This window comes from Notolepis coatsorum (genome assembly GCF_963971535.1).
Source record: "Notolepis coatsorum genome assembly, contig: SUPER_8_unloc_1, whole genome shotgun sequence".
NCBI lineage: Eukaryota > Metazoa > Chordata > Actinopteri > Aulopiformes > Paralepididae > Notolepis > Notolepis coatsorum.
The window spans coordinates 1860265-1885770 of NW_028174873.1; the positions used below are offsets into that span (position 1 = coordinate 1860265).

Here is a 25506-nt window from a genome sequence, read left to right on the forward strand (position 1 = left end):
AACCACCTATACGAATACAACCTCTCCTCATTCTTCCTGACATTACTGCATGCCTGATCGCTACGATACGTTCATTACCAACGATTGGACAAGTATTGTTATGCAGCTGCTGAGAGTGTATTTTTCACGGAAGACGCAAACTGTTTTGTTCTCAACCATAATTTTCTTTGGACAATAAACCTTACAAACTACATCAGCTGCAGCCTGGACATTAAACTCTGTCAACATCCACAACTTATTTTGTTACCCGAGTATAAAAACACTAGTAGATGCATCGTGGCGCATTGTTCATTTATTAGTTAATGACAAGCGGCCACTACAGCTTCTCAAACTAACGTTATTTATTTAAATTGTTCCCATTAATAATAATGAACATAAGTAGCATGGTAATAATACGGAGGTTATTGATCAATGAATGTATTGAATGATACATTAATGGTGTACAAATGATACACCAGTAGAACTACTGAAGTCATGTTATTTCCTCATTGTCCTGCCTGCCGTCGCCTCCAAAAATAGGATCGAGGCGATTTTGAGCGAGGCGACAGAAATAGCTGCGCGACCGTCGCTTCAGAATCTCCTGCCGTGTGGGTTCTCTCATTCATAACAATGAAGGCGATACAATTCTGTCTGTCGGCTCGCAAAAAAAATCGGTCGCCTGGCTAAAATCGCTCGCCGTGTGGGGACCCCTTTAGCATCAAAAGCACTGTCAATCAGGCTGACAAAAACAACCAAAGTAACGATCAGTCCTTGATAGGGGTGTAACGATGCGACCTCACAGCGATTAATTTCGATTATTCAGGCTACGATTCAATGCATCATGAAATCTCTTCATTTGACCACGATTCGATTAGATTCTATTTTATTAAGCTTCGATACATTTTCTATCAGTTAATTCCCCCCAAAATGTTGAATACACAAATGTGGCTGGGGGAACTGATTCACTCAGCATGAATGGACTATAGGTCAATACAATTTTTTTTTTCTTTTTTTATAAATTTAGATTATAATCAATTATAACATCATTCAAATTCTAACACATTAGAATCGATGCATTTAGATTAATCGATGCATCGTTACACCCCTAGTCCTTGACCAGTAAAAAGTGCTGCACTTGTGTCTGTGGGGCCTATGTTGATTGGTCCTCTTGTACTCTAGGCCGCTTGCTCTGGCTTCCCGATTGGCTCGTACAGGCAGAGGGGTTGTTTGACATTTTGGGTTGGTCTGATGAGGGAGCGTCCCGGAAGCCTTGACCCTGGAGGTGAGAAGGATGTGTTAGGAGTTGAACATGTGAAACATTTCTTTTTTCATTCCTTCATTCACAAAATTGCACTGCAAAGATCAATACTGATCAAGATCAATAGTGAGAAATACGCGGCAGGGAGGCAACAGCCACCCCCACCTGTTCCCACTTAAAAAACACAGATGGATAAAAGTCTTTGTCACTCACAGCTGAATAAAGATATTTTACAGGTGATTACAAGTATTTGTGACAGCGGAACAAAAGTATTTTACAGATGATTAAAGGTCTTTGTGACAGATGAATAATAATCTTTGTGACAGGTGAATAATAGTACTTCTGACAGGTGGACAAAAGTACTTCTGACAGGTGAATAATAGTCTTTGTGACAGGTGAATAATAGTTGTTGTGATAGGTGAATAATAGTCTTTCTGACAGGTGGATAATAGTCTTTGTGACAGGTGAATAATAGTCTTTGTGACAGGTGGAAAATAGTCTTTGTGACAGGTGAACAATAGTCTTTGTGACAGGTGTACAAGTCTCTGTGACATGTGAACAATAGTCTTTGTGACGGGTGGATAATAGTCTTTGTGACATGTGAACAATAGTCTTTGTGACAGGTGGATAATAGTCTTTGTGACATGTGAACAATAGTCTTTGTGACAGGTGAATAATAGTCTTTGTGACAGGTGGATAATAGTCTTTGTGACAGGTGAACAATAGTCTTTGTGACAGGTGAATAATAGTCTTTGTGACAGGTGAATAATAGTCTTTGTGACAGGTGAATAATAGTATTTGTAACAGGTGGACAATAGTCTTTGTGACAGGTGAATAATAGTCTTTGTGACATGTGAACAATAGTCTTTGTGACAGGTGAATAATAGTCTTTGTGACAGGTGGATAATAGTCTTTGTGACAGGTGAACAGTAGTCTTTGTGACAGGTGGATAATAGTCTTTGTGACAGGTGAATAATAGTCTGTGACAGGTGAATAATAGTCTTTGTGACAGGTGAATAATAGTCTTTGTGACAGGTGAATAATAGTATTTGTGTCAGGTGGATAATAGCCTTTGTGACAGGTGAATAATAGTCTTTGTGACAAGTGGATAATAGCCTTTGTGACAGGTGGATAATAGCCTTTGTAACAGGTGGACAATAGTATTTGTGTCAGGTGAATAATAGTCTTTCTGACAAGTGGATAATAGTCTTTGTGACAGGTGCGCTGGTGGAGTAAAATAAGCTCAATATTATTTATTCTCGTATATGTCTCCGTCTGGGGCCTTCATCAGGCATATACAATATAATAGGCATATATATTCTATAGGAATAAAAGGTAAAGGAAGGTAGGTAGATACTTCAGTACTGTACTCACAGTGATATGGTAGGGGACAGTAGCTTCCATTTGGCTGGGGGACTTGTACAGGGAAGCCAGTCTGATAGAGACAAGACAGAGAGAAGATAAGTTTAAGGGGAAATTACTTGGTTGTGTCACAGACGGTACAGCACGGCAAAGTACAAGAACATATATTATTATCAATGTATTATGAAAGATAGAAAAAAAAGGTAATAAATATACCCAAAAAAAAGCAAATGGTAAATGGACTGCATTTATATAGTGTTTTTAAACAAAGCGCTTTACAACGTATGCCTCACATTCACCCATTCACTCACACATTCACTCACACACCGACGGCAGAGGTGCCAACCTGCTCATCGGGAGCAGTTACATGTCTTGCTCAAGGACACTTCCAAGATGCTGCCGGGAGGAGCATAATGTGAATATTGTGAACGTGAATATGAACATAAACCACTTGTACACTTGAATTTTTATTTTTTTTGGATTGTTTTTATTGACCTATAGTCCATTCATGCTGAGTGAATAAGTTCCCCCTGCAGCCACATTTGTGTATTCAAAATGTTTTGGGGAATTGACTGATAGAAAATGTATCGAAAATGTATCGAATCAAATCGAATCGTGGTCAAAAGAAGAGATTTCATGGTGCATTGAATCGTTGCCTGAATAATCGTAATCGAATCGTTGTGAGGTTGAATCGTTACACCCCTACTGTATTAGGGATGCTCGATATTGGCTTTTTTACAGATACCGATATACCGTTATTGTCCAACTCTTAATTTCCGATACCGATATCAACCGATACCGATATATGCAGGGTTTCCCCCCCCCAAAAAAACTGAATAATTTCAGGTAATTAACATTACATGTGTCTTGTAGGAGCACCCACCAAAATGTAAGGAGCACCAAGTCAAGTCAAGTCAAGAGTTTTATTTGTCACGGCATACGAGTATACAATGAAATGTGGGTGGTCTTGCCCGCAACGATGTGCAATACAGTGGTACAACATATAATAGAATCCAATACAAAAAACATTGTGCAATAACAGGTAACAGGTAACATGGTGTGACATCTCGGTATTTGTACATAGTTATTTACAGAGCATATAGGACATGCTAGGTAGCTTTGGTAGTGCAATACACTGTTACTGTTGCTAATACTAATTTAAAGTGGCCTTTCCTTTTGGCAATAAGTGTGGGTGTGTGCCCGCTCATGTTAAAGTGTTAAAGTGGCTGCTAGTGTGTGAGCGTGCACAGCGTGCGTGTCGTGTGTGTGCTCATGTGTGCTTGTGTGTGAGAAGTTCAGTGTTCTGTGGCACTCAATGTTCATTGTTCAAGACTCTGATGGCCTGGGGGAAGAAGCTGAGCCTAAGCCTCTCTGTCCTAGTAGCTGGGGTTCGCAGGCGTCTGCCTGACCTCAGCAGCTGAAACAGGCTGTTATTGGGGTGGTGAGGGTCTTTCATTATTCTGCAGGCTCTGGATTTGCACCTCTTGTTGTATAGAACCTGCAGGGGAGGTAGCGCAATACCCGTGGTACGCTCGGCTGAGCGCACCACTCTCTGTAGGGCCTTCTTGTCCTGTGCCATGCTGTTTCCATACCAGGCAGTGATGTTTCCGTTCAGGATGCTCTCTACAGCTCCTGAGTAGAAGGACTGGAGTATCTTCCCCGATACTCTGAACTTCCTTAACTGTCTCAGGTGGTAGAGGCGCTGTTTCGCCTTCTTTACTACTGTGTCTATGTGTGTTGACCATGTCAGGTCCTCTGAGATGTGGACCCCCAGGTACTTAAAGCTGCTCACCCTGTCCACGGTAGCCCCGTTAATCATCAGTGGTGTGTGTGTCTCCTGCTGTCCTCTCCTATAATCCACGATCAGCTCCTTGGTTTTACCAATGTTCAGGAGCAGGCTGTTGTCCTGTAATATATTTTTGTAAAACAGTGAAAGTAGCCTTAAACTATAGTATAGTGTAGACTAGGTATGTGCCGGTATGACATTTTGAAGGTATGATAACCTTGGGCAAAAATACCCCGGTTAACGGTATATCACGGTAATCGGTTTTTAAAAAAAAAGGAATTTTTTCACCCCATTGAACAAAACGTATTTTATTACAGTCTTCATTCACACATTCATAAATAACTTGCAGAAAATGTGATTGTGTTACACACACACACACAGAGGGAACTGTCTGACCACTTTAACTAAGTAGGTACAGCAACTACAGAATAAAAAAATACTTCCAATTTCCAAATAAAATATAATTCCTTTCTGAATAAAATAAACACTCTTAAGAGTGTATTTATAATATAATAGAAATTAATTCTATTTTATTTAAGTTTATTTGGAAATTGGAAGTATTTTTTATTCTATATAGAAAATACTTCCAATTTCCAAATAAACTTAAATAAAATAAATACACTCAGTCTTAAGTGAGCATTTGGTCACTTTCAGTCCAGGTCAATTACGCATCTACGGGATCATCACCCAGTGCTATTTGCCAATTTCAAGGTAATGTTGTCTTGTCTTGGCGTGGTGTGCTGTTATCTGAAAATAATGCTCAATGCACGAAGGGCTAACGTTAGCCCTTCGCCGACTGGGATTTGCCTGGAGAATAGCGTTAGCTACGTGTACAGCGTTAGCCTAGCTAACGTTAGCTACAAAGCTAGTATACACTATGGATGAGTCGGTCGGAGTCAAGTCAACCAGCACATGCTAACGGCACATTGAACTCCAAAACTAAACATCCAGCCCCAGGCTCATTCCGAATATACTAGCTTTGTATATTAGCTACGTTAGCTTTGTAGCTAACGTTAGCTAGGCTAACGCTGTACACGTAGCTAACGCTACTTTCCAGGCAAATCCCAGTCGGCGAAGGGCTAACGTTAGCCCTTCGTGCATTGAGCATTATTTTCAGATAACAGCACACCACGCCAAGACAAGACAACATTACCTTGCAATTGGCAAATAGCACTGGGTGATGATCCCGTAGATGCGGAATCAAGTTGGATGTATTGCCTCCTCTTGCAACCACTCTTCGCCGGGACTTTAACAAACTGCACCACGCAGAGCGGAGGGCACTGCGAGCAGCGTGTGTGTGCGTCAACAAGAGGAGGGGGGGGGGGGGGGGGGCGGGTCGCACCAGAACAATTATTTCCGCTCGCACGAATGCTCCCAATTATATTTTGAGGTCGCACAGATACAATTTCTGTCGCAATTTCGAGCCCTGTATAGGTATGAAATGTAACGTACAGGGTTATAGGAACGGTTATGTACAAAGGTCACAGAGATCCCCAGGAGACACTGGTGTCGTGACACATTATATATATATAATAAATGTACACACGCCGCTTCTCTTGACACACCGCTTTCTGAAGCGCTCTCCCTCCCTCTGCGTTTGTCTGTGTTCCAGCCGAGCGATGGCTTGCAGCACACCTCCAGCTATGCGAGCCAGGAGGAGACGAGGTTAAGAAAGACAAGGACAAAAAAGGCCTTTTCTAGCAGTGTTTTCTATCAGTAAGTATCACTAAGGCGGTTTTCCCCGCGTCTATCATGCCGCTGTGCGGATGCAAGGTCTCCTTCAGAGAAATCCGGTCTAGAAGACACGGCTGCAAAGCCGCCCACGTCTCCTTGACAACAGACAGGGACATGGTCTCTCTCTCTCTCTACATCTCTCTCTCTCTCTACATCTCTCTCTCTCTCTACATCTCTCTCTCTCTCTACATCTCTCTCTCTCTCTCTCTCTACATCTCTCTCTCTACATCTCTCTCTCTCTCTACATCTCTCTCTCTCTCTCTCTCTCTCTCTCTACATCTCTCTCTCTCTCTCTCTCTACATCTCTCTCTCTCTCTCTACATCTCTCTCTCTCTCTCTCTACATCTCTCTCTCTCTACATCTCTCTCTCTCTACATCTCTCTCTCTCTCTCTCTACATCTCTCTCTCTCTACATCTCTCTCTCTCTCTACATCTCTCTCTCTACATCTCTCTCTCTCTACATCTCTCTCTCTCTCTACATCTCTCTCTCTCTCTCTCTCTACATTTCTCTCTCTCTACATCTCTCTCTCTCTCTACATCTCTCTCTCTCTCTCTACATCTCTCTCTCTCTACATCTCTCTCTCTCTACATCTCTCTCTCTCTCTCTCTCTCTCTCTCTACATCTCTCTCTCTCTCTACATCTCTCTCTCTCTCTACATCTCTCTCTCTCTCTACATCTCTCTCTCTCTCTACATCTCTCTCTCTCTCTACATCTCTCTCTCTCTACATCTCTCTCTCTCTCTACATCTCTCTCTCTCTACATCTCTCTCTCTCTCTACATCTCTCTCTCTCTCTCTACATCTCTCTCTCTCTCTACATCTCTCTCTCTCTCTACATCTCTCTCTCTCTCTACATCTCTCTCTCTCTCTACATCTCTCTCTCTCTACATCTCTCTCTCTCGCAGTGTTGAGCCCTCGTCTAAATGATGGTCGAAAGCATGACGACAGACTTAAAGCAATCAATAACTTATAGAGCCGAATAGTTGTTAAGTCGTGATGTGTACTATCGACCTTCCAAACAGTTTTCCGGGCCAAGCTTCCTGCGTTGGCTGAGGCTCTCATCTTTTCAACACGCATCAGTGCTGTGTCACTCCCTTGTTGTTTTACTAGATCCGAGTCCTAAACAAACGGTTTGTGGTATGTGCTCCTAGTATCTCCTGCTGTCTGAAGCGTGAAGGTGTGTTGTTGACCGTTTGGCCCCCCGGACATGAATATAGACGTCAGACTTAACAACCGAATAGAGAAGTCGGCACTCCAGCAAGAAGCGCACGCCGACATTTTTTTTTTTACTGAACACTCACTAACACTTCAAATGACTTGTTGATATTATCGCGTATCAAGGCTGGTGCAGGCTACTATGACAAAATACAGTATGCAATATCACAGCCGTCAACACCACCATTCCTCCCAGGTGTCACCTCATTCACTTCCATTCATTTTGGGGACCTAGTCTAAATGTCATACTTGAATGTAAGACGTCTTTAAGACCACATTGAATAGAAGTGAATACCTAATTCACAGCCATACTGGCAGAAAGGTATGAAGGAAAATTACTATGAAAGAAGTAAATCCATATGAACTGATAATTTCCCCCAAACACATTTAAATGTGATACAGAGACGTTATCACAACATAGAAGTAACTTCCTAATCCAATACATGTTTAAGACCCATCATATTCATATGATCATATTTAAGACCTTTTTAAGACCCTGCGGGAACCCTGTGTATGAGACCTAGATGATGTGGACAGGACACACTTCTCACACTTCTCAAAGCACGACTGCTCTCCATGTGGTTAAAGGGGAAGCTATTCCTTTTTCACAACATGGACACGTCTCGGTCTTGGTAATTCTAGCACGAGACTCAAGAAAGTTGTTCAGTCAAATAGCTTTTCGAAAAACCAAACCGACACCGATTTCCAATGATCCAAAGTTCCATGCCAGCCGTTTCAAAGGGGTGCCCGGGCACTGCCACACAGCCGCTGTGGACTTGAACGGGGACGGCCACGCGGTCGATTCAATGTGAAGTTGTATGGATGAGGTTCTAAACGGTGCTGTGAGGAGGCAGGGGACCTGAAGGTCTGTTAGCTGACTCACTGTACTCATTACCTCACCTCCTCCTGTCTGGCCTGGGATGAAGAATAGTTCGGCTGCATAGTCATCGCAAGGTCTTACATAACATTCATTATAACTTTGACTATTAGTCATAGGTTTTGTCAACTAACCTATTATATGATTCAACTGACAAATACAAGAAACTGCAGTGACCTCTTTAAAAAGGTACTTTTCAGAGATGTACTTATCAGAAATGTACTTATCAGAAATGTACTTTTCATTAATAAGAAACAAGTGAAAAGAAGCATCGTCATTAAGGCCTGAGGATCTAAGGCTGTGTACTGTCTGTGTACTGGCTGTGTACTGTCTGTGTACTGTCTGTGTACTGGTTGTGTACTGACTGTGTACTGGCTGTGTACTGTCTGTGTACTGGTTGTGTACTGTCTGTGTACTGGATGTGTACTGGTTGTGTACTGGCTGTGTACTGTCTGTGTACTGGCTGTGTACTGGTTGTGTACTGACTGTGTACTGGCTGTGTACTGACTGTGTACTGGCTGTGTACTGGCTGTTTAATAGTTGTGTACTGTGTGTGTACTGGCTGTGTACTGGCTGTGTACTGACTGTGTACTGGTTGTGTACTGGTTGTGTACTGTCTGTGTACTGGCTGTGTACTGGCTGTTTAATAGTTGTGTACTGTGTGTGTACTGACTGTGTACTGGCTGTGTACTGGCTGTGTACTGGCTGTTTAATAGTTGTGTACTGTGTGTGTACTGGCTGTGTACTGGCTGTGTACTGGCTGTGTACTGGCTGTGTACTGACTGTGTACTGACTGTGTACTGGTTGTGTACTGGTTGTGTACTGACTGTGTACTGTCTGTGTACTGACTGTGTACTGTCTGTGTACTGGCTGTGTACTGTCTGTGTACTGTCTGTGTACTGTCTGTGTACTGTCTGTGTACTGGTTGTGTACTGACTGTGTACTGTCTGTGTACTGGCTGTGTACTGGCTGTGTACTGTCTGTGTACTGTCTGTGTACTGTCTGTGTACTGTCTGTGTACTGTCTGTGTACTGACTGTGTACTGGTTGTGTACTGACTGTGTACTGTCTGTGTACTGACTGTGTACTGGCTGTGTACTGTCTGTGTACTGACTGTGTACTGGTTGTGTACTGACTGTGTACTGTCTGTGTACTGACTGTGTACTGGCTGTGTACTGGCTGTGTACTGTCTGTGTACTGTCTGTGTACTGACTGTGTACTGTGTGTGTACTGGCTGTGTACTGGCTGTGTACTGGCTGTGTACTGGCTGTGTACTGTGTGTGTACTGGCTGTGTACTGTCTGTGTACTGGCTGTGTACTGGCTGTGTACTGGCTGTGTACTGTCTGTGTACTGGCTGTGTACTGGCTGTGTACTGTCTGTGTACTGGCTGTGTACTGGCTGTGTACTGGCTGTGTACTGGCTGTGTACTGGCTGTGTACTGTCTGTGTACTGGCTGTGTACTGGCTGTGTACTGACTGTGTACTGTCTGTGTACTGTCTGTGTACTGGCTGTGTACTGGCTGTGTACTGACTGTGTACTGACTGTGTACTGACTGTGTACTGTCTGTGTACTGTCTGTGTACTGGTTGTGTACTGACTGTGTACTGTCTGTGTACTGACTGTGTACTGTCTGTGTACTGGCTGTGTACTGGCTGTGTACTGTCTGTGTACTGGCTGTGTACTGTCTGTGTACTGTCTGTGTACTGTCTGTGTACTGGCTGTGTACTGGCTGTGTACTGGCTGTGTACTGGCTGTGTACTGGCTGTGTAATATCGTATTGTGGGGTTCATGGGGGTTAAAACAGGCTGCTGATGAAGGAGGCTAAAGCCTGTAGGGCTTTACAAGTGTAGAGTCAACCAGTATCATCAGTACAGAGTAGGGATGTCCGATATTATCGGCCGATATTGGCATTAAAATGTGATATGGGAAAGTATCGGGTTTTAAAAAAAAATTAAAATTTATTTAACCTTTATTTACCCAGGCAAGCAAGTAAGAACAAATTCTGATTTTATTTATTGTCAAAAGTATGCATAATGTGTTAATTCCACAACAAGAGATATGTAATGTTAATTACCTGAAATTATTCCGTTTTTTGGGGGGGGAAACCCTGCATATATCCGTATCGGTTGATATCGGTATCGGAAATTAAGAGTTGGACAATATCGGTATAGGTAAAAAAGCCAATATCAAACATCCCTAGTGGTGAGTTATCTATTCTAAAACAAACAGGGAGCTGGTGAACGGCTGCTCAACATGGAGTGAGTAGAGGGAGGAGTCTAAAGGAGATGAGTAGAGGGAGGAGTCTAAAGGAGAACTGTGAGTAGAGGGAGGAGTCAAAAGGAGAACTGAGTAGAGGGAGGAGTCTAAAGGAGAACTGTGAGTAGAGGGAGGAGTCAGAGAGAGAACTGTGAGTAGAGGGAGGAGTCTAAAGGAGAACTGTGAGTAGAGGGAGGAGTCTAAAGGAGAACTGTGAGTAGTGTGTGAACCGGGAATACACTCACAGCACACACATCCACACGCACACACTCACTTTAAACAAACAACTCACTGCAGCACCCACTTTAGACACTCAACACACTTTATAGTTTCAAGTTCAAGTTTCTTTATTAGTTGTCATACAAAAATACAGAGTACTTTTATATAAAATGCTTCTTTCCGTTATATTTATTGGTAACGAATTTGCACTACAACTCATACCTCATTACACCTTACTGTAAATTGTACCTCATCCCATTTCTGCATGGTACTGTATATTTTATTGTAACTCAGTTACTTTTCTACTCTGCATTGTATATTGTATATATGTATATTGAACACTTTTGTCTACGTACTTGACTTCTATTTTATACTTATTATACTTATTTTATACTTGTTTATTTTTATCTAGCACAATCTCTGGAGCAAAACAGAAAGAAGCATTTTATATCAAAGTACTCTGTATTTTATATCAAAGTACTCTGACAACTAATAAAGAAACTTGAACTTGAAACTTGAAACTAGAAGGAGGAGTCTAAAGGAGAACTGTGAGTAGAGGGAGGAGTCTAAAGCCTAGTCTAAAACAGTTTATCTCTAGCTTGATACAGTGTTCCAGGCATCCGGTTTCCTAAAAATACTATTTAGATTTTGCCAATTTTAAAAAATTTGATCCCAAACCAATGTATTGCAGCTTAAAATAGTGACCGTATACCTTTGCGTTCCCTCCCAGTGTAGGATGAGTCTCTGTGTGGCAGCGTGACCCCAGCTTTCTCCTACAGAGACCAAACACACTCATGTTTTATTATAGAAAGAGCTTAAAAGGAACACAGCAACATTATGGGACCTGCGCTTACCGTCTTCTCCAGAGTCAGACAAGAAGATAGAGACCAATTTCCTCTCTGTGCGTTCAGTAGAAAGCTCTCCGGCTGCACGCTAGCCTAGCTTAGCACAAATGAACGGAAGTGGATACGGAACAGCTAGCCTCGCTGTTGGTCGACAACACCTCTCGCAGAGTTTTAAGATAGGCTAGTGGTCCGTATCGGCTTCCATTAATTTGTGCTAAGCTAGGCTATCTCTCTCTACTGAGAGGAAATTGGTATCCATCTTCTTGTCTGACTCTGGAAAAGACGGTCCGCGCATTTCCCATAATGTCGGCGTGTTCCTTTAACCATCAGTACCTTGATTCTCTTCTCCTACAAAGTTGAGGGATGATAAAACGAGGGATAACAGATATTTTCAACCTAGGTGAATGTAATGTAATATTCTATATTTACTGCATATATATATATCTGTCTGAATATACCTGCATATAATTCTTCTATATACCTACTTACTGTATACACCTGCATGTAACTCTGTATGATAGCATGTACAATAATGCTGATATATGTATATATATATTTATTCTTACCGTATATACATATCTATCCACATCCGTCTGTACATACCTGCATTTAATCCTTTTTACATATCTGTATCTATATCTATACATATCCCTTACCTACTCTTACTACTTATGCTGCTGGCCAGTATGACGACTCTAGTGTCTCTACACCTGTATCACTGTACATATTAATACTACAACTCTGTACATACATCTGATTAGCACTATACTCAGTAGTACTAATCTATACATTTTATACCCAGTTTAATCACCTGTACATTGTATATCACTATTGGGGATGGGCGTGAGTAATCGATTAATCGATTACCCGTAGCTATGAGAAAAATCAATCTTAAATTATTAATAATTTTAATTAAAAAATAAACCTTTTTTTTTTAGGGATGCTCGATATTGGCTTTTTTACCGATACCAATATACCGATATTGTCCAACTCTTAATTTCCGATATCAACCGATACAGATATATGCAGGGTCCCCCCCCCCCCCCCAAAAAATGGAATAATTTCAGGTAATTAACATTACATATCTCTTGTTGACGAATTAACACAACATTATGCATACTTTTGACAATAAATAAAATCTGAATTTGTTCTTACTTGCTTGCCTGGGTAAATAAAGGTTATAGAAAAGTAAAAAAAATAAAAATAAAATGAAAACCGATACCGATATTTTCCGATATCACATTTTAATGCCGATATCGGCCGATAATATCGGTAGGCAGATAATATCGGACATCCCTATTTTTTTATTAAATTTTTTTACATATTTGTTTCACGTGTATGTGTAAGATTATAACTGTTTGTTGGTTTCCTTAAACATATACGTGAATGAACAAAATTAACTATTAAGTAAAAAAGAAAAATATATATATTTTTTCAAAAATAATTTTCTTTTAGTTTTTTTTATTATAATAATAAGTAATTTTATTATAGCATGCTATCAATCTCTGCTCTCCCTCCAGCTCTCTGCTCTCCCTCCAGCTCTCTGCTCTCCCTCCAGCTCTCTGCTCTCCCTCCAGCTCTCTGCTCTCCCTCCAGCTCTCTGCTCTCCCTCCAGCTCTCTGCTCTCCCTCCAGCTCTCTGCTCTCTGCTCTCCCTCCAGCTCTCTGCTCTCCCTCTCTGCTCTCCCTCCAGCTCTCTGCTCTCCCTCCAGCTCTCTGCTCTCTGCTCTCTGCTCTCCCTCCAGCTCTCTGCTCTCTGCTCTCCCTCCAGCTCTCTGCTCTCCCTCTCTGCTCTCCCTCCAGCTCTCTGCTCTCTGCTCTCCATCCAGCTCTCTGCTCTCTGCTCTCCCTCCAGCTCTCTGCTCTCTGCTCTCCCTCCAGCTCTCTGCTCTCTGCTCTCCCTCCAGCTCTCTGCTCTCCCTCCAGCTCTCTGCTCTCCCTCCAGCTCTCTGCTCTCCCTCCAGCTCTCTGCTCTCCCTCCAGCTCTCTGCTCTCTGCTCTCCCTCCAGCTCTCTGCTCTCTGCTCTCCCTCCAGCTCTCTGCTCTCTGCTCTCCCTCCAGCTCTCTGCTCTCTGCTCTCCCTCCAGCTCTCTGCTCTCCCTCCAGCTCTCTGCTCTCTGCTCTCTGCTCTCCCTCCAGCTCTCTGCTCTCCCTCCAGCTCTCTGCTCTCCCTCCAGCTCTCTGCTCTCCCTCCAGCTCTCTGCTCTCCCTCCAGCTCTCTGCTCTCCCTCCAGCTCTCTGCTCTCCCTCCAGCTCTCTGCTCTCTGCTCTCCCTCCAGCTCTCTGCTCTCCCTCCAGCTCTCTGCTCTCCCTCCAGCTCTCTGCTCTCCCTCCAGCTCTCTGCTCTCCCTCCACATTGAAACTCTCGTGAAGAACGAAGCTTCCTTTATTCAATGACAATTAACTATTGAAGCTTCGAAGCCCAAAACATGGAAATCGGGACAGACCTAATGTTTACCAGACTGTTTCCTGTTGGATTAAATAGCTATTTGGGGGCAACCGGGTAGCGCAGCGGACTAAGCTGTCTGTCTACCACCACAGAGCCAGTGGGATCGTATCCGGCTGTGGTGCCTCCGGGTTGGTCGACCGTCCATACTGACACAATTGGCAGAGTCAGCGGGTGGGAAAGCCGGCGAGGGCTGGGTCCTGGTCGTTGTAAAACAGCGACTCCTACAGTTCGGTCGGGGCGCCTGCACAGCAAGGGAAGGATCTGGGAGAGGTAGTGTGACCTTCCACACGTTACACTCCCCCCCAGTGAGAGACCACGCTGCCAGGTGAAAAAGAAGCGGTGGGCTGGGTACACATGTGTCGGAGGAAGCATGTGATAGTCTCCGCCCTCCCGGACCGACGGTAGGGGGCAGAGTGCACAACGACCAGGTAGGGGAGTGGGAATTGGCATAACGACTAACATTGGGATGGGAGAAAGACGGAAAAAGGAGGGGGGGGGAAATAAAGTAACTTTTTTTTTTTAAATAAATAGCTATTTGCAATTCAATTTTAATAAGTTACATGGTGCAGGTTTAAAGTTTGATTAACACTTAGTCAGTGCACTTAACAGTCCACTTTCTATGGGGTGCAGGATTCCACCAATATTCTGCTCACCTAAGGCTGGAACCAGCTTTGATTGGCCACTCCACACCTTTGTCGTCATCTGATTGGTCAGCACCACCTTGGCACAAACAAGAAAGCAGCGCAAAATCGATCATCTCTTTATTGTTGTTTAGCCACATTAAAGGAACACGCCAACATTATGATAAATGCACTTGTCTTCTCCAGAGTCAGACCAGAGGATCGACACCAATTTCCTCTCTGTGCGTTCAGTATAAAGCTATCCGGCTGCAAGCTAGCCTAGCTTAGCACAAATTAATGGAAGCGGATACGGACCACTAGCCTAGCTTAAAACTCCGGGAGAGGTGTTTTTGGTCAACAGCTAGGGCTAGTGGTCCGTATCCGCTGCCATTGACCACTTGCACAATGTGGGGGGGGGGGGGGGGGGGGGGCATATCCGGTTATGTCTCTCTAGCCCTGCAGACTTCTTCCGGTCCCATCACGATACATTGAGTTTAGCAACTTTTCTCCCGTCAATTAAACAACTTTATCGTCACTTTTTTCTTTTTGAATTACTTTTTTAAATGATTTAATGAGCAAACGTTTGTAAAGTGTGTTTGTCAGCGGGGTCTTTTACGGTTTTTGGGCTGTATTTCATGTACACAAGTTTACTGTTAGTTAGCCACATTAGCATTTAGCTCCGCCTAATATAAATAGCTGCTTTTTTATATAGCAGCTTTTATCCAAAGCGCTTTACAATTTGTTCCTCACATTTTTACCTACTCACTCACACATTCACACACCGACGGCGGAGGCGACCTTATGCAAGGTGCCAACCTGCTCATCGGGAGCAATTAGGGGTTAAGTGTCTTGCTCAAGGACACATCGACACGCTGCCTGGGAGGAGCGGGAATCGAACCGGGAACCTCCGGATTGCCAGACGACTGCTCTCCCTCACTGTCGGAAAAAAAGCTTTCACAACTTTGCAGAATATCAAATGTGGGTCTAACAGATGCCACGTCGATACTAATTGAGTTATATGTCTCCTTTCATGCCCCATATCTAACAGATTAATGTATGGGATTTAGGCGGAGCTAAATGCTAATGTGGCTCCACTGTTGGAGTTAGTTAGCTACATTAGCATTTAGCTCCGCCTAAATCCCATACATGCATCTGCTACTATTTGTCTCACTGTTTTCCTCCGATATAGAGGTTACATGTTTATGTTCCGTGCATTTTGACAGACGTGTCTCGGGGGAGGCGGGAGGGCGGAGGGAAGAAGGGAAAAAAACGAAATAAAAATAAAAACCTGTTCATTGTAAACTGTTTGTAACCTGAAAAATGCAAATAAAAATATATTGAAAGGGTGAATCGAAAGAATTGATTCTGAATCAACTCTCAACAGTCAGAAATAATTGAATCTGTTAAAATAATCGGTCTTCCCGCCACCAGGAGTTACACTGCTGCCGACTACAGACATGCTCCAAGGCCTTACCGAGAAACACCAAGGAACGAATGACAGAGTGTCCCAATGCTCTTAACCCTCTCTTTTATCGGATTAAGGCCGTCCTGGCAACACGACAGGTGCTCCCGTTCAGGAACCCGGCTATCTGGGAGTTCAAAGCAGCCTCGTAGAAACAAATGAGTGCTCCTTTTAATCCCGTGGAATCATGGGAAGAGCAGGGAAACAGCACATCCTGTCGGGTCATCTGGGGCGACCGTCTGAAGCCGCAATGTCAGATCGGACCGAGTGACTCTAATGTAACTGTGAGGGGCAAAAGTTTCACGCTTTTAAAATGATCAGTGATCATAAACACATGGGTGGCCCCACCACCAAGAATAATACATACGCATTTTTTCTCTAGTTGACTGACAGAGCTCTGGATACAAGGACTAACACTAGACAACATGCTGTCATTCTCTAGTTGACTGACTGAGCTCTTGATACAAGGACTAACACTAGACAACATGCTGTCATTCTCTAGTTGACTGAGCTCTAGATACAAGGACTAACACTAGACAACATGCTGTCATTCTCTAGTTGACTGAGCTCTAGATACAAGGACTAACACTAGACAACATGCTGTCATTCTCTAGTTGACTGACTGAGCTCTAGATACAAGGACTAACACTAGACAACATGCTGTCATTCTCTAGTTGACTGAGCTCTAGATACAAGGACTAACACTAGACAACATGCTGTCATTCTCTAGTTGACTGAGCTCTAGATACAAGGACTAACACTAGACAACATGCTGTCATTCTCTAGTTGACTGAGCTCTAGATACAAGGACTAACACTAGACAACATGCTGTCATTCTCTAGTTGACTGACTGAGCTCTAGATACAAGGACTAACACTAGACAACATGCTGTCATTCTCTAGTTGACTGAGCTCTAGATACAAGGACTAACACTAGACAACATGCTGTCATTCTCTAGTTGACTGAGCTCTAGATACAAGGACTAACACTAGACAACATGCTGTCATTCTCTAGTTGACTGACTGACTCTAGATACAAGGACTAACACTAGACAACATGCTGTCATTCTCTAGTTGACTGAGCTCTAGATACAAGGACTAACACTAGACAACATGCTGTCATTCTCTAGTTGACTGAGCTCTAGATACAAGGACTAACACTAGACAACATGCTGTCATTCTCTAGTTGACTGAGCTCTAGATACAAGGACTAACACTAGACAACATGCTGTCATTCTCTAGTTGACTGACTGAGCTCTAGATACAAGGACTAACACTAGACAACATGCTGTCATTCTCTAGTTGACTGACTGAGCTCTAGATACAAGGACTAACACTAGACAACATGCTGTCATTCTCTAGTTGACTGAGCTCTAGATACAAGGACTAACACTAGACAACATGCTGTCATTCTCTAGTTGACTGACTGACTCTAGATACAAGGACTAACACTAGACAACATGCTGTCATTCTCTAGTTGACTGACTGAGCTCTAGATACAAGGACTAACACTAGACAACATGCTGTCATTCTCTAGTCCAGTGGTTCCCAAAGTCGGGGTCGCGACCCAAAGGTGGGCCGCGAGCAGCCACGGGGGGGCCGCGAGATGATTTAAAAAAAAATAAAAAAAAATATATATATATATATTTTTTTTATTATTATTTTTTTTTGTCAGGCCACTGAACTTAGAAGCAGGCCAGGACAGTGTTTCTAGTTGTATTCTAAAATTCTATTCTATTGTATTCTAAAATGTGACTATATGGTTTTATATTAACTTAATAAATAAACAAAAACGAAAAATCTACTTATTTCAACGAACATTTCAAACTAAATAACAGATTATGCACATAAAACGCTGAAAACAACCGAAGCAACAATAGTATTTTAATGAGGCTATTATTATTATCATTATTATTTTGCAACAAGTTAGCCCTCTCATAAATAGCACATATAAATGAATAACTAACTTGAACTAACTTAATAGGATTGAAGTGATATTTGGCTTAAAAAATCGGTCGCCTGGCAAAAAAAAAAAAAAAAAAGCCTGACGATGTGCATTGGGCCGCGGCTCTCTGACGCCTTATTTTCTGGGCCCTGGCCTGAAAAGTTTGGGAACCCCTGCTCTAGTCGACTGAGCTCTTGATACAAGGACTAACACTAGACAACATGCGGTCATTCTGTAGTTGACTGACTGAGCTCTAGATACAAGGACTAACACTAGACAACATGCTGTCATTCTCTAGTTGACTGACTGAGCTCTAGATACAAGGACTAACACTAGACAACATGGTGTCATTCTCTAGTTGAATGAGCTCTAGATACAAGGACTAACACTAGACAACATGCTGTCATTCTCTAGTTGACTGACTGAGCTCTAGATACAAGGACTAACACTAGACATGCTGTCATTCTCTAGTTGCCTGAGCTCTAGATACAAGGACTAACACTAGACAACATGCTGTCATTCTCTAGTCGACTGAGCTCTGGATACAAGGACTAACACTAGACAACATGCTGTCATTCTCTAGTTGACTGACTGAGCTCTAGATACAAGGACTAACACTAGACAACATGCTGTCATTCTCTAGTTGACTGAGCTCTAGATACAAGGACTAACACTAGACAACATGCTGTCATTCTCTAGTTGACTGACTGAGCTCTGGATACAAGGACTAACACTAGACAACATGGTGTCATTCTCTAGTTGAATGAGCTCTAGATACAAGGACTAACACTAGACAACATGCTGTCATTCTCTAGTTGACTGACTGAGCTCTAGATACAAGGACTAACACTAGACAACATGCTGTCATTCTCTAGTTGCCTGAGCTCTAGATACAAGGACTAACACTAGACAACATGGTGTCATTCTCTAGTTGAATGAGCTCTAGATACAAGGACTAACACTAGACAACATGCTGTCATTCTCTAGTTCAGTGGTTCCCAAAGTCGGGGTCGCGACCCAAAGGTGGGCCGCGAGCAGCCACTGGTGGGCCGCGAGATGATTAAAAAAATATATAAAAAAAATAAAAAAAAAATAAAAACATTTTTTTTTTTTTTTTTAATTTTTTTTTTTTTAATTTTTTTATTTTAATTTTTTTTGTCAGGCCACTGAACTTAGAAGCAGGCCAGAACAGTGTTTCTAGTTGTATTCTAAAATTCTATTCTATTGTATTCTAAAATGTGACTATATGGTTTTATATTAACTTAATAAATAAACAAAAACGAAAAATCTACTTATTTCAACGAACATTTCAAACTAAATAACAGATTATGGACATAAAACGCTGAAAACAACCGAAGCAACAATAGTATTTTAATGAGGCTATTATTATTATCATTATTATTTTGCAACAAGTTAGCCCTCTCATAAATAGCACATATAAATGAATAACTAACTTGAACTAACTTAATAGGATTGAAGTGATATTTGGCTTAAAAAATCGGTCGCCTGGCAAAAAAAAAAAAAAAAAAGCCAGACGATGTGCATTGGGCCGCGGCTCTCTGACACCTTATTTTCTGGGCCCCGGCCTGAAAAGTTTGGGAACCCCTGCTCTAGTTGACTGACTGAGCTCTAGATACAAGGACTAACACTAGACAACATGCTGTCATTCTCTAGTTGACTGAGCTCTAGATACAAGGACTAACACTAGACAACATGATGTCATTCTCTAGTTGACTGAGCTCTAGATATAAGGACTAACACTAGACAACATGCTGTCATTCTCTAGTTGACTGACTGAGCTCTAGATACAAGGACTAACACTAGACAACATGCTGTCATTCTCTAGTTGACTGAGCTCTAGATACAAGGACTAACACTAGACAACATGCTGTCATTCTCTAGTTGACTGACTGAGCTCTGGATACAAGGACTAACACTAGACAACATGCTGTCATTCTCTAGTGGACTGACTGAGCTCTAGATACAAGGACTAACACTAGACAACATGCTGTCATTCTCTAGTTGCCTGAGCTCTAGATACAAGGACTAACACTAGACAACATGCTGTCATTCTCTAGTTGACTGACTGAGCTCTAGATACAAGGACTAACACTAGACAACATGCTGTCATTCTCTAGTTGACTGACTGAGCTCTGGATACAAGGACTAACACTAGACAACATGCTGTCATTCTCTAGTTGACTGACTGAGCTCTAGATACAAGGACTAACACTAGACAACATGCTGTCATTCTCTAGTTGACTGAGCTCTAGATACAAGGACTAACACTAGACAACATGCTATCATTCTCTAGTTGACTGAGCTCTAGATACAAGGACTAACACTAGACTACAGATAAATATGACTGAGCTCTAGAAACAAGGACTAACACTAGACAACATGCTGTCATTCTCTAGTTGACTGACTGAGCTCTTGATACAAGGACTAACACTAGACAACATGCTGTCATTCTCTAGTTGACTGAGCTCTAGATACAAGGACTAACACTAGACAACATGCTGTCATTCTCTAGTTGACTGACTGAGCTCTGGATACAAGGACTAACACTAGACAACATGCTGTCATTCTCTAGTTGCCTGAGCTCTAGATACAAGGACTAACACTAGACAACATGCTGTCATTCTCTAGTTGACTGAGCTCTAGATACAAGGACTAACACTAGACAACATGCTGTCATTCTCTAGTTGACTGACTGAGCTCTGGATACAAGGACTAACACTAGACAACATGCTGTCATTCTCTAGTTGACTGAGCTCTAGATACAAGGACTAACACTAGACAACATGCTGTCATTCTCTAGTTGCCTGAGCTCTTGATACAAGGACTAACACTAGACAACATGCTGTCATTCTCTAGTTGACTGACTGAGCTCTAGATACAAGGACTAACACTAGACAACATGGTGTCATTCTCTAGTTGACTGACTGAGCTCTAGATACAAGGACTAACACTAGACAACAGATACATATACATGTTCAATTGTATTTGCTGTCAAATGTTTGTTTACATTGGTAATGTTTGTAAGACTTTGCTTCTGAACTATTTGTGAAATCATGAGTTGAAGAAAATTCATTTTAATCTGGACTTCAGGATTTACTAATGTATTAATGTCTTAAATGACCTCATCATTCCCAGGGCGAATAAGAGGTGATCAAAGGTCATACCGAGACGTTGTGATTGGTGGCCATCTGGATGAGCTGCTGGGCGAGGCCGTTGAGGAGGCGGGTCCTCTGGGAGAAGTCCTCAAAGTCGTGGCGGAAGGGAAAGGCAATGCTGTCAATCACTACGAGACGGATCTGGATCAGACGAGAGTGGTCCAATTAGGAAAGTAAGACACGGAATACTTTCTTCTAAATTACATTTCACCAATAGAATGGAAACTAATTTCTCTTTGGCTGAGGAAAAAAATAAATGTTGTTCCCCATTTTCTACAGTGTGTGTGTGTGGTGGTTAGAGTCCTGTAACCATAAGGTTGGGTTGTGGGTTTGATTCCCCACCACAGCCAACGTGTCGACGCCCGTGCCGGTGTTAAGTACACAAGCAGACGTACAGTGTATAATGTTGCACAATAGTTTACTGTAACTTTGAACGCGAAAACACAAACACACACACAGACACACACTGGAACAACGGAACAGAGGACATAGCAATCACGTATTAGACAAGCTTTCACTGCAAAAAAAACTAAAACTTTTCATTTTTTTAACCACATGGTGGCGCTGGCACGTTGTCATAGTGGCGCTGCACCCCTATACCATTGTTTAGGGAAAGCTCTGGGGTCCGACTACCCAAGGCCCCGAGCTGGTGGAAGGCCCTCAGAGGGTCTGACTAGTACCCACTACCCAGGGCTGGTGGAGGGCCCTCAGAGGGTCTGACTAGTACCCACTACCCAGGGCTGGGGGAGGGCCCTCAGAGGGTCTGACTAGTACCCACTACCCAGGGCTGGTGGAGGGCCCTCAGAGGGTCTGACTAGTACCCACTACCCAGGGCTGGGGGAGGGCCCTGAGAGGGTCTGACTAGTACCCACTACCCAGGGCTGGGGGAGGGCCCTCAGAGGGTCTGACTAGTACCCACTACCCAGGGCTGGGGGAAGGCCCTCAGAGGGTCTGACTAGTACCCACTACCCAGGGCTGGTGGAGGGCCCTGAGAGGGTCTGACTAGTACCCACTACCCAGGGCTGGTGGAGGGCCCTGAGAGGGTCTGACTAGTACCCACTACCCAGGGCTGGTGGAGGGCCCTCAGAGGGTCTGACTAGTACCTACTACCCAGGGCTGGTGGAGGGCCCTCAGAGGGTCTGACTAGTACCCACTACCCAGGGCTGGTGGAGGGCCCTCAGAGGGTCTGACTAGTACCCACTACCCAGGGCTGGGGGAGGGCCCTCAGAGGGTCTGACTAGTACCCACTACCCAGGGCTGGGGGAGGGCCCTCAGAGGGTCTGACTAGTACCCACTACCCAGGGCTGGTGGAGGGCCCTGAGAGGGTCTGACTAGTACCCACTACCCAGGGCTGGTGGAGGGCCCTCAGAGGGTCTGACTAGTACCCACTACCCAGGGCTGGTGGAGGGCCCTCAGAGGGTCTGACTAGTACCCACTACCCAGGGCTCCAATCTGGGGGAGGGCCCTGAGAGGGTCTGACTAGTACCCACTACCCAGGGCTGGTGGAGGGCCCTCAGAGGGTCTGACTAGTACCCACTACCCAGGGCTGGGGGAGGGCCCTCAGAGGGTCTGACTAGTACCCACTACCCAGGGCTGGGGGAGGGCCCTCAGAGGGTCTGACTAGTACCCACTACCCAGGGCTGGTGGAGGGCCCTCAGAGGGTCTGACTAGTACCCACTACCCAGGGCTGGTGGAGGGCCCTCAGAGGGTCTGACTAGTACCCACTACCCAGGGCTGGTGGAGGGCCCTCAGAGGGTCTGACTAGTACCCACTACCCAGGGCTGGGGGAGGGCCCTCAGAGGGTCTGACTAGTACCCACTACCCAGGGCTGGTGGAGGGCCCTGAGAGGGTCTGACTAGTACCCACTACCCAGGGCTGGGGGAGGGCCCTGAGAGGGTCTGACTAGTACCCACTACCCAGGGCTGGTGGAGGGCCCTGAGAGGGTCTGACTAGTACCCACTACCCAGGGCTGGGGGAGGGCCCTGAGAGGGTCTGACTAGTACCCACTACCCAGGGCTGGTGGAGGGCCCTCAGAGGGTCTGACTAGTACCCACTACCCAGGGCTGGTGGAGGGCCCTCAGAGGGTCTGACTAGTACCCACTACCCAGGGCTGGGGGAAGGCCCTCAGAGGGTCTGACTAGTACCCACTACCCAGGGCTCCAATCTGGGGGAGGGCCCTGAGAGGGTCTGACTAGTACCCACTACCCAGGGCTCCAATCTGGGGGAGGGCCCTGAGAGGGTCTGACTAGTACCCACTACCCAGGGCTGGGGGAGGGCCCTGAGAGGGTCTGGACTAAGAGATTTTAAAGGCTTTTACTAAAAAGGAGCGCATGAGTCACGGCTGGGGGAGAGGAGGGGAGAGGGGCCTGGGGGAGAGGAGGGGAGAGGGGCCTGGGGGAGAGGAGGGGAGAGGGGCCTGGGGGAGAGGAGGGGAGAGGGGCCTGGGCACAGGGCCCAGAATGTCTTGCTACTCCCCTGTTTGTGAGGCAGTACATACTTGGGGACGCTGAGACAGGAAGTCAGGCAGTACATACTTGGGGACGCTGAGACAGGAAGTCAGGCAGTACATACTTGGGGACGCTGAGACAGGAAGTCAGGCAGTACATACTTGGGGACGCTGAGACAGGAAGTCAGGCAGTACATACTTGGGGACGCTGAGACAGGAAGTCAGGCAGTACATACTTGGGGACGCTGAGACAGGAAGTCAGGCAGTACATACTTGGGGACGCTGAGACAGGAAGTCAGGCAGTACATACTTGGGGACGCTGAGACAGGAAGTCAGGCAGTACATACTTGGGGACGCTGAGACAGGAAGTCAGGCAGTACATACTTGGGGACACTGAGACAGGAAGTCAGGCAGTACATACTTGGTTGATCCATTATTCATAAAGTCCTGCACATTAAAATTTTTAGATATGGTGTACATAAAAACCTTGGAGATCATTTTTCGTGCTAAGAGTAAGAACCTACCAGTTTGTATTCAATGTCTCTTTCAACCAAGAGAAGGAAAGTATAATTTAAGAGGGTTGTGTATTCTTAAAACATGTAAAAAGGTAAGGACTAATGTAAAAGCTAGATGCGTTTCAATTTTGGGAGTTAAATTGTGGAATAGCCTTAGTGACGGGTTGAAGTTGTGTACTTCTCAGGGGAGATTTAAAAAGGCCCTGAAGGATAAAATAATTCAGGAGTACAGTTTTGAGTAAAACATCACACATTATTATTATTATTATTATTATTATTATTATTATTATTATTATTATTTTTTTTTTTTTTTTTTTTTTTTTTTTTTTTAAGAAATGTATATCTTGCAGCATATTTTAAGTTTGTCTTTCTTATATTAAAGTATATTTAGTTTTTAAGAATTGTAAAGGATAGGCAAAAATAAGCACGTGCTTCAGCCTATTCCTTTTTTCGGTCATTGAGTTTGGATTTTGTGTGTGAGCTTACTTTGAATATGTAAGTTTGTGATTATTTATTATTATTATTATTATTATTATTATTATTTATTTTTTATGTCCACACAAGTGTGTTTTTGATTGATCTGTAAACAAAGACCGAAAATAAACTATTCATCATCATCATCATCAGGAAAAGTCGTTGTAAACAGCAACTCCTACAGTTCGGTCGGGGCGCCTGCACAGCGAGGGAAGGATCTAAGAGAGGTAGTGTGACCTTCCACACGTTACACTCTCCCAGTGAGAGTCCTCGCTGCCAGGTGAAAAGAAGCGGCGGGCTGGCTACACATGTGTCGGAGGAAGCATGCGATATAGTCTCCGCCCTCCCAGACCGACGGTAGGGGGTAGAGTGCGCAACGACCAGGAAGGGGATTGGGAATTGGCATAACGACTAACATTGGGAGGGGAGAAAAATGTAAAAAGAAGGGGGGAAAAAGACAGGAAGTCAGGCAGTACATACTTGGGGATGCTGAGACAGGAAGTCGGGCAGAAGGTAGGTCTCGGCCAAAAGCTCCACGTAGTCATGGCAACGCACCAGGAACAGGTTGGAGAGGATGGTGTCCACAGTAAACCCCTTTAACACCTCCTGCTGATCTGAGACGAGAGGATTCAACATGTTTCGACTGGTGGTGAATATCAGGCCGATATCATAGGGGTGGACCAATAAGAATACTGATGTTGGATAACAGGCTGTATCCATATTGGATCATTTCCATGGTACTAAATTAAAATACTAAGAGCCATTGCATAACATGTCAGAAATCAAAACAAAGTGAGAAAGATTTATTAGCGGTCGCCTGGTTATCGGAAGGTTCCCGGTTCGATTCCCGCTCCTTCCGGGCAGCGTTTCAAAGTGTCCTTGAGCAAGACAC

The 25506-nt window shown here is 43.9% G+C and overlaps 1 protein-coding gene across 2 annotated transcripts in view; it reads right to left on the reverse strand.

Annotated features, from left to right (window-relative positions):
* Nucleotides 1-366: 366 nt before the first annotated feature.
* The window catches only part of rad51c (RAD51 paralog C), a 74589-nt gene continuing 49449 nt past the window's right edge, over nt 367-25506 (reverse strand). For both annotated transcript variants that reach the window (XM_084338359.1, XM_084338358.1), the window contains exons 5-10: nt 25095-25228; nt 21189-21320; nt 14631-14697; nt 11397-11457; nt 2612-2672; nt 367-1255 (exon numbers count right to left, since the gene is read on the reverse strand). In XM_084338359.1, coding sequence (XP_084194485.1) covers nt 1130-1255; nt 2612-2672; nt 11397-11457; nt 14631-14697; nt 21189-21320; nt 25095-25228 — 581 coding nt within the window. In that variant the 3' untranslated portion in view covers nt 367-1129. The remainder of the gene's footprint in view (nt 1256-2611; nt 2673-11396; nt 11458-14630; nt 14698-21188; nt 21321-25094; nt 25229-25506) is intronic.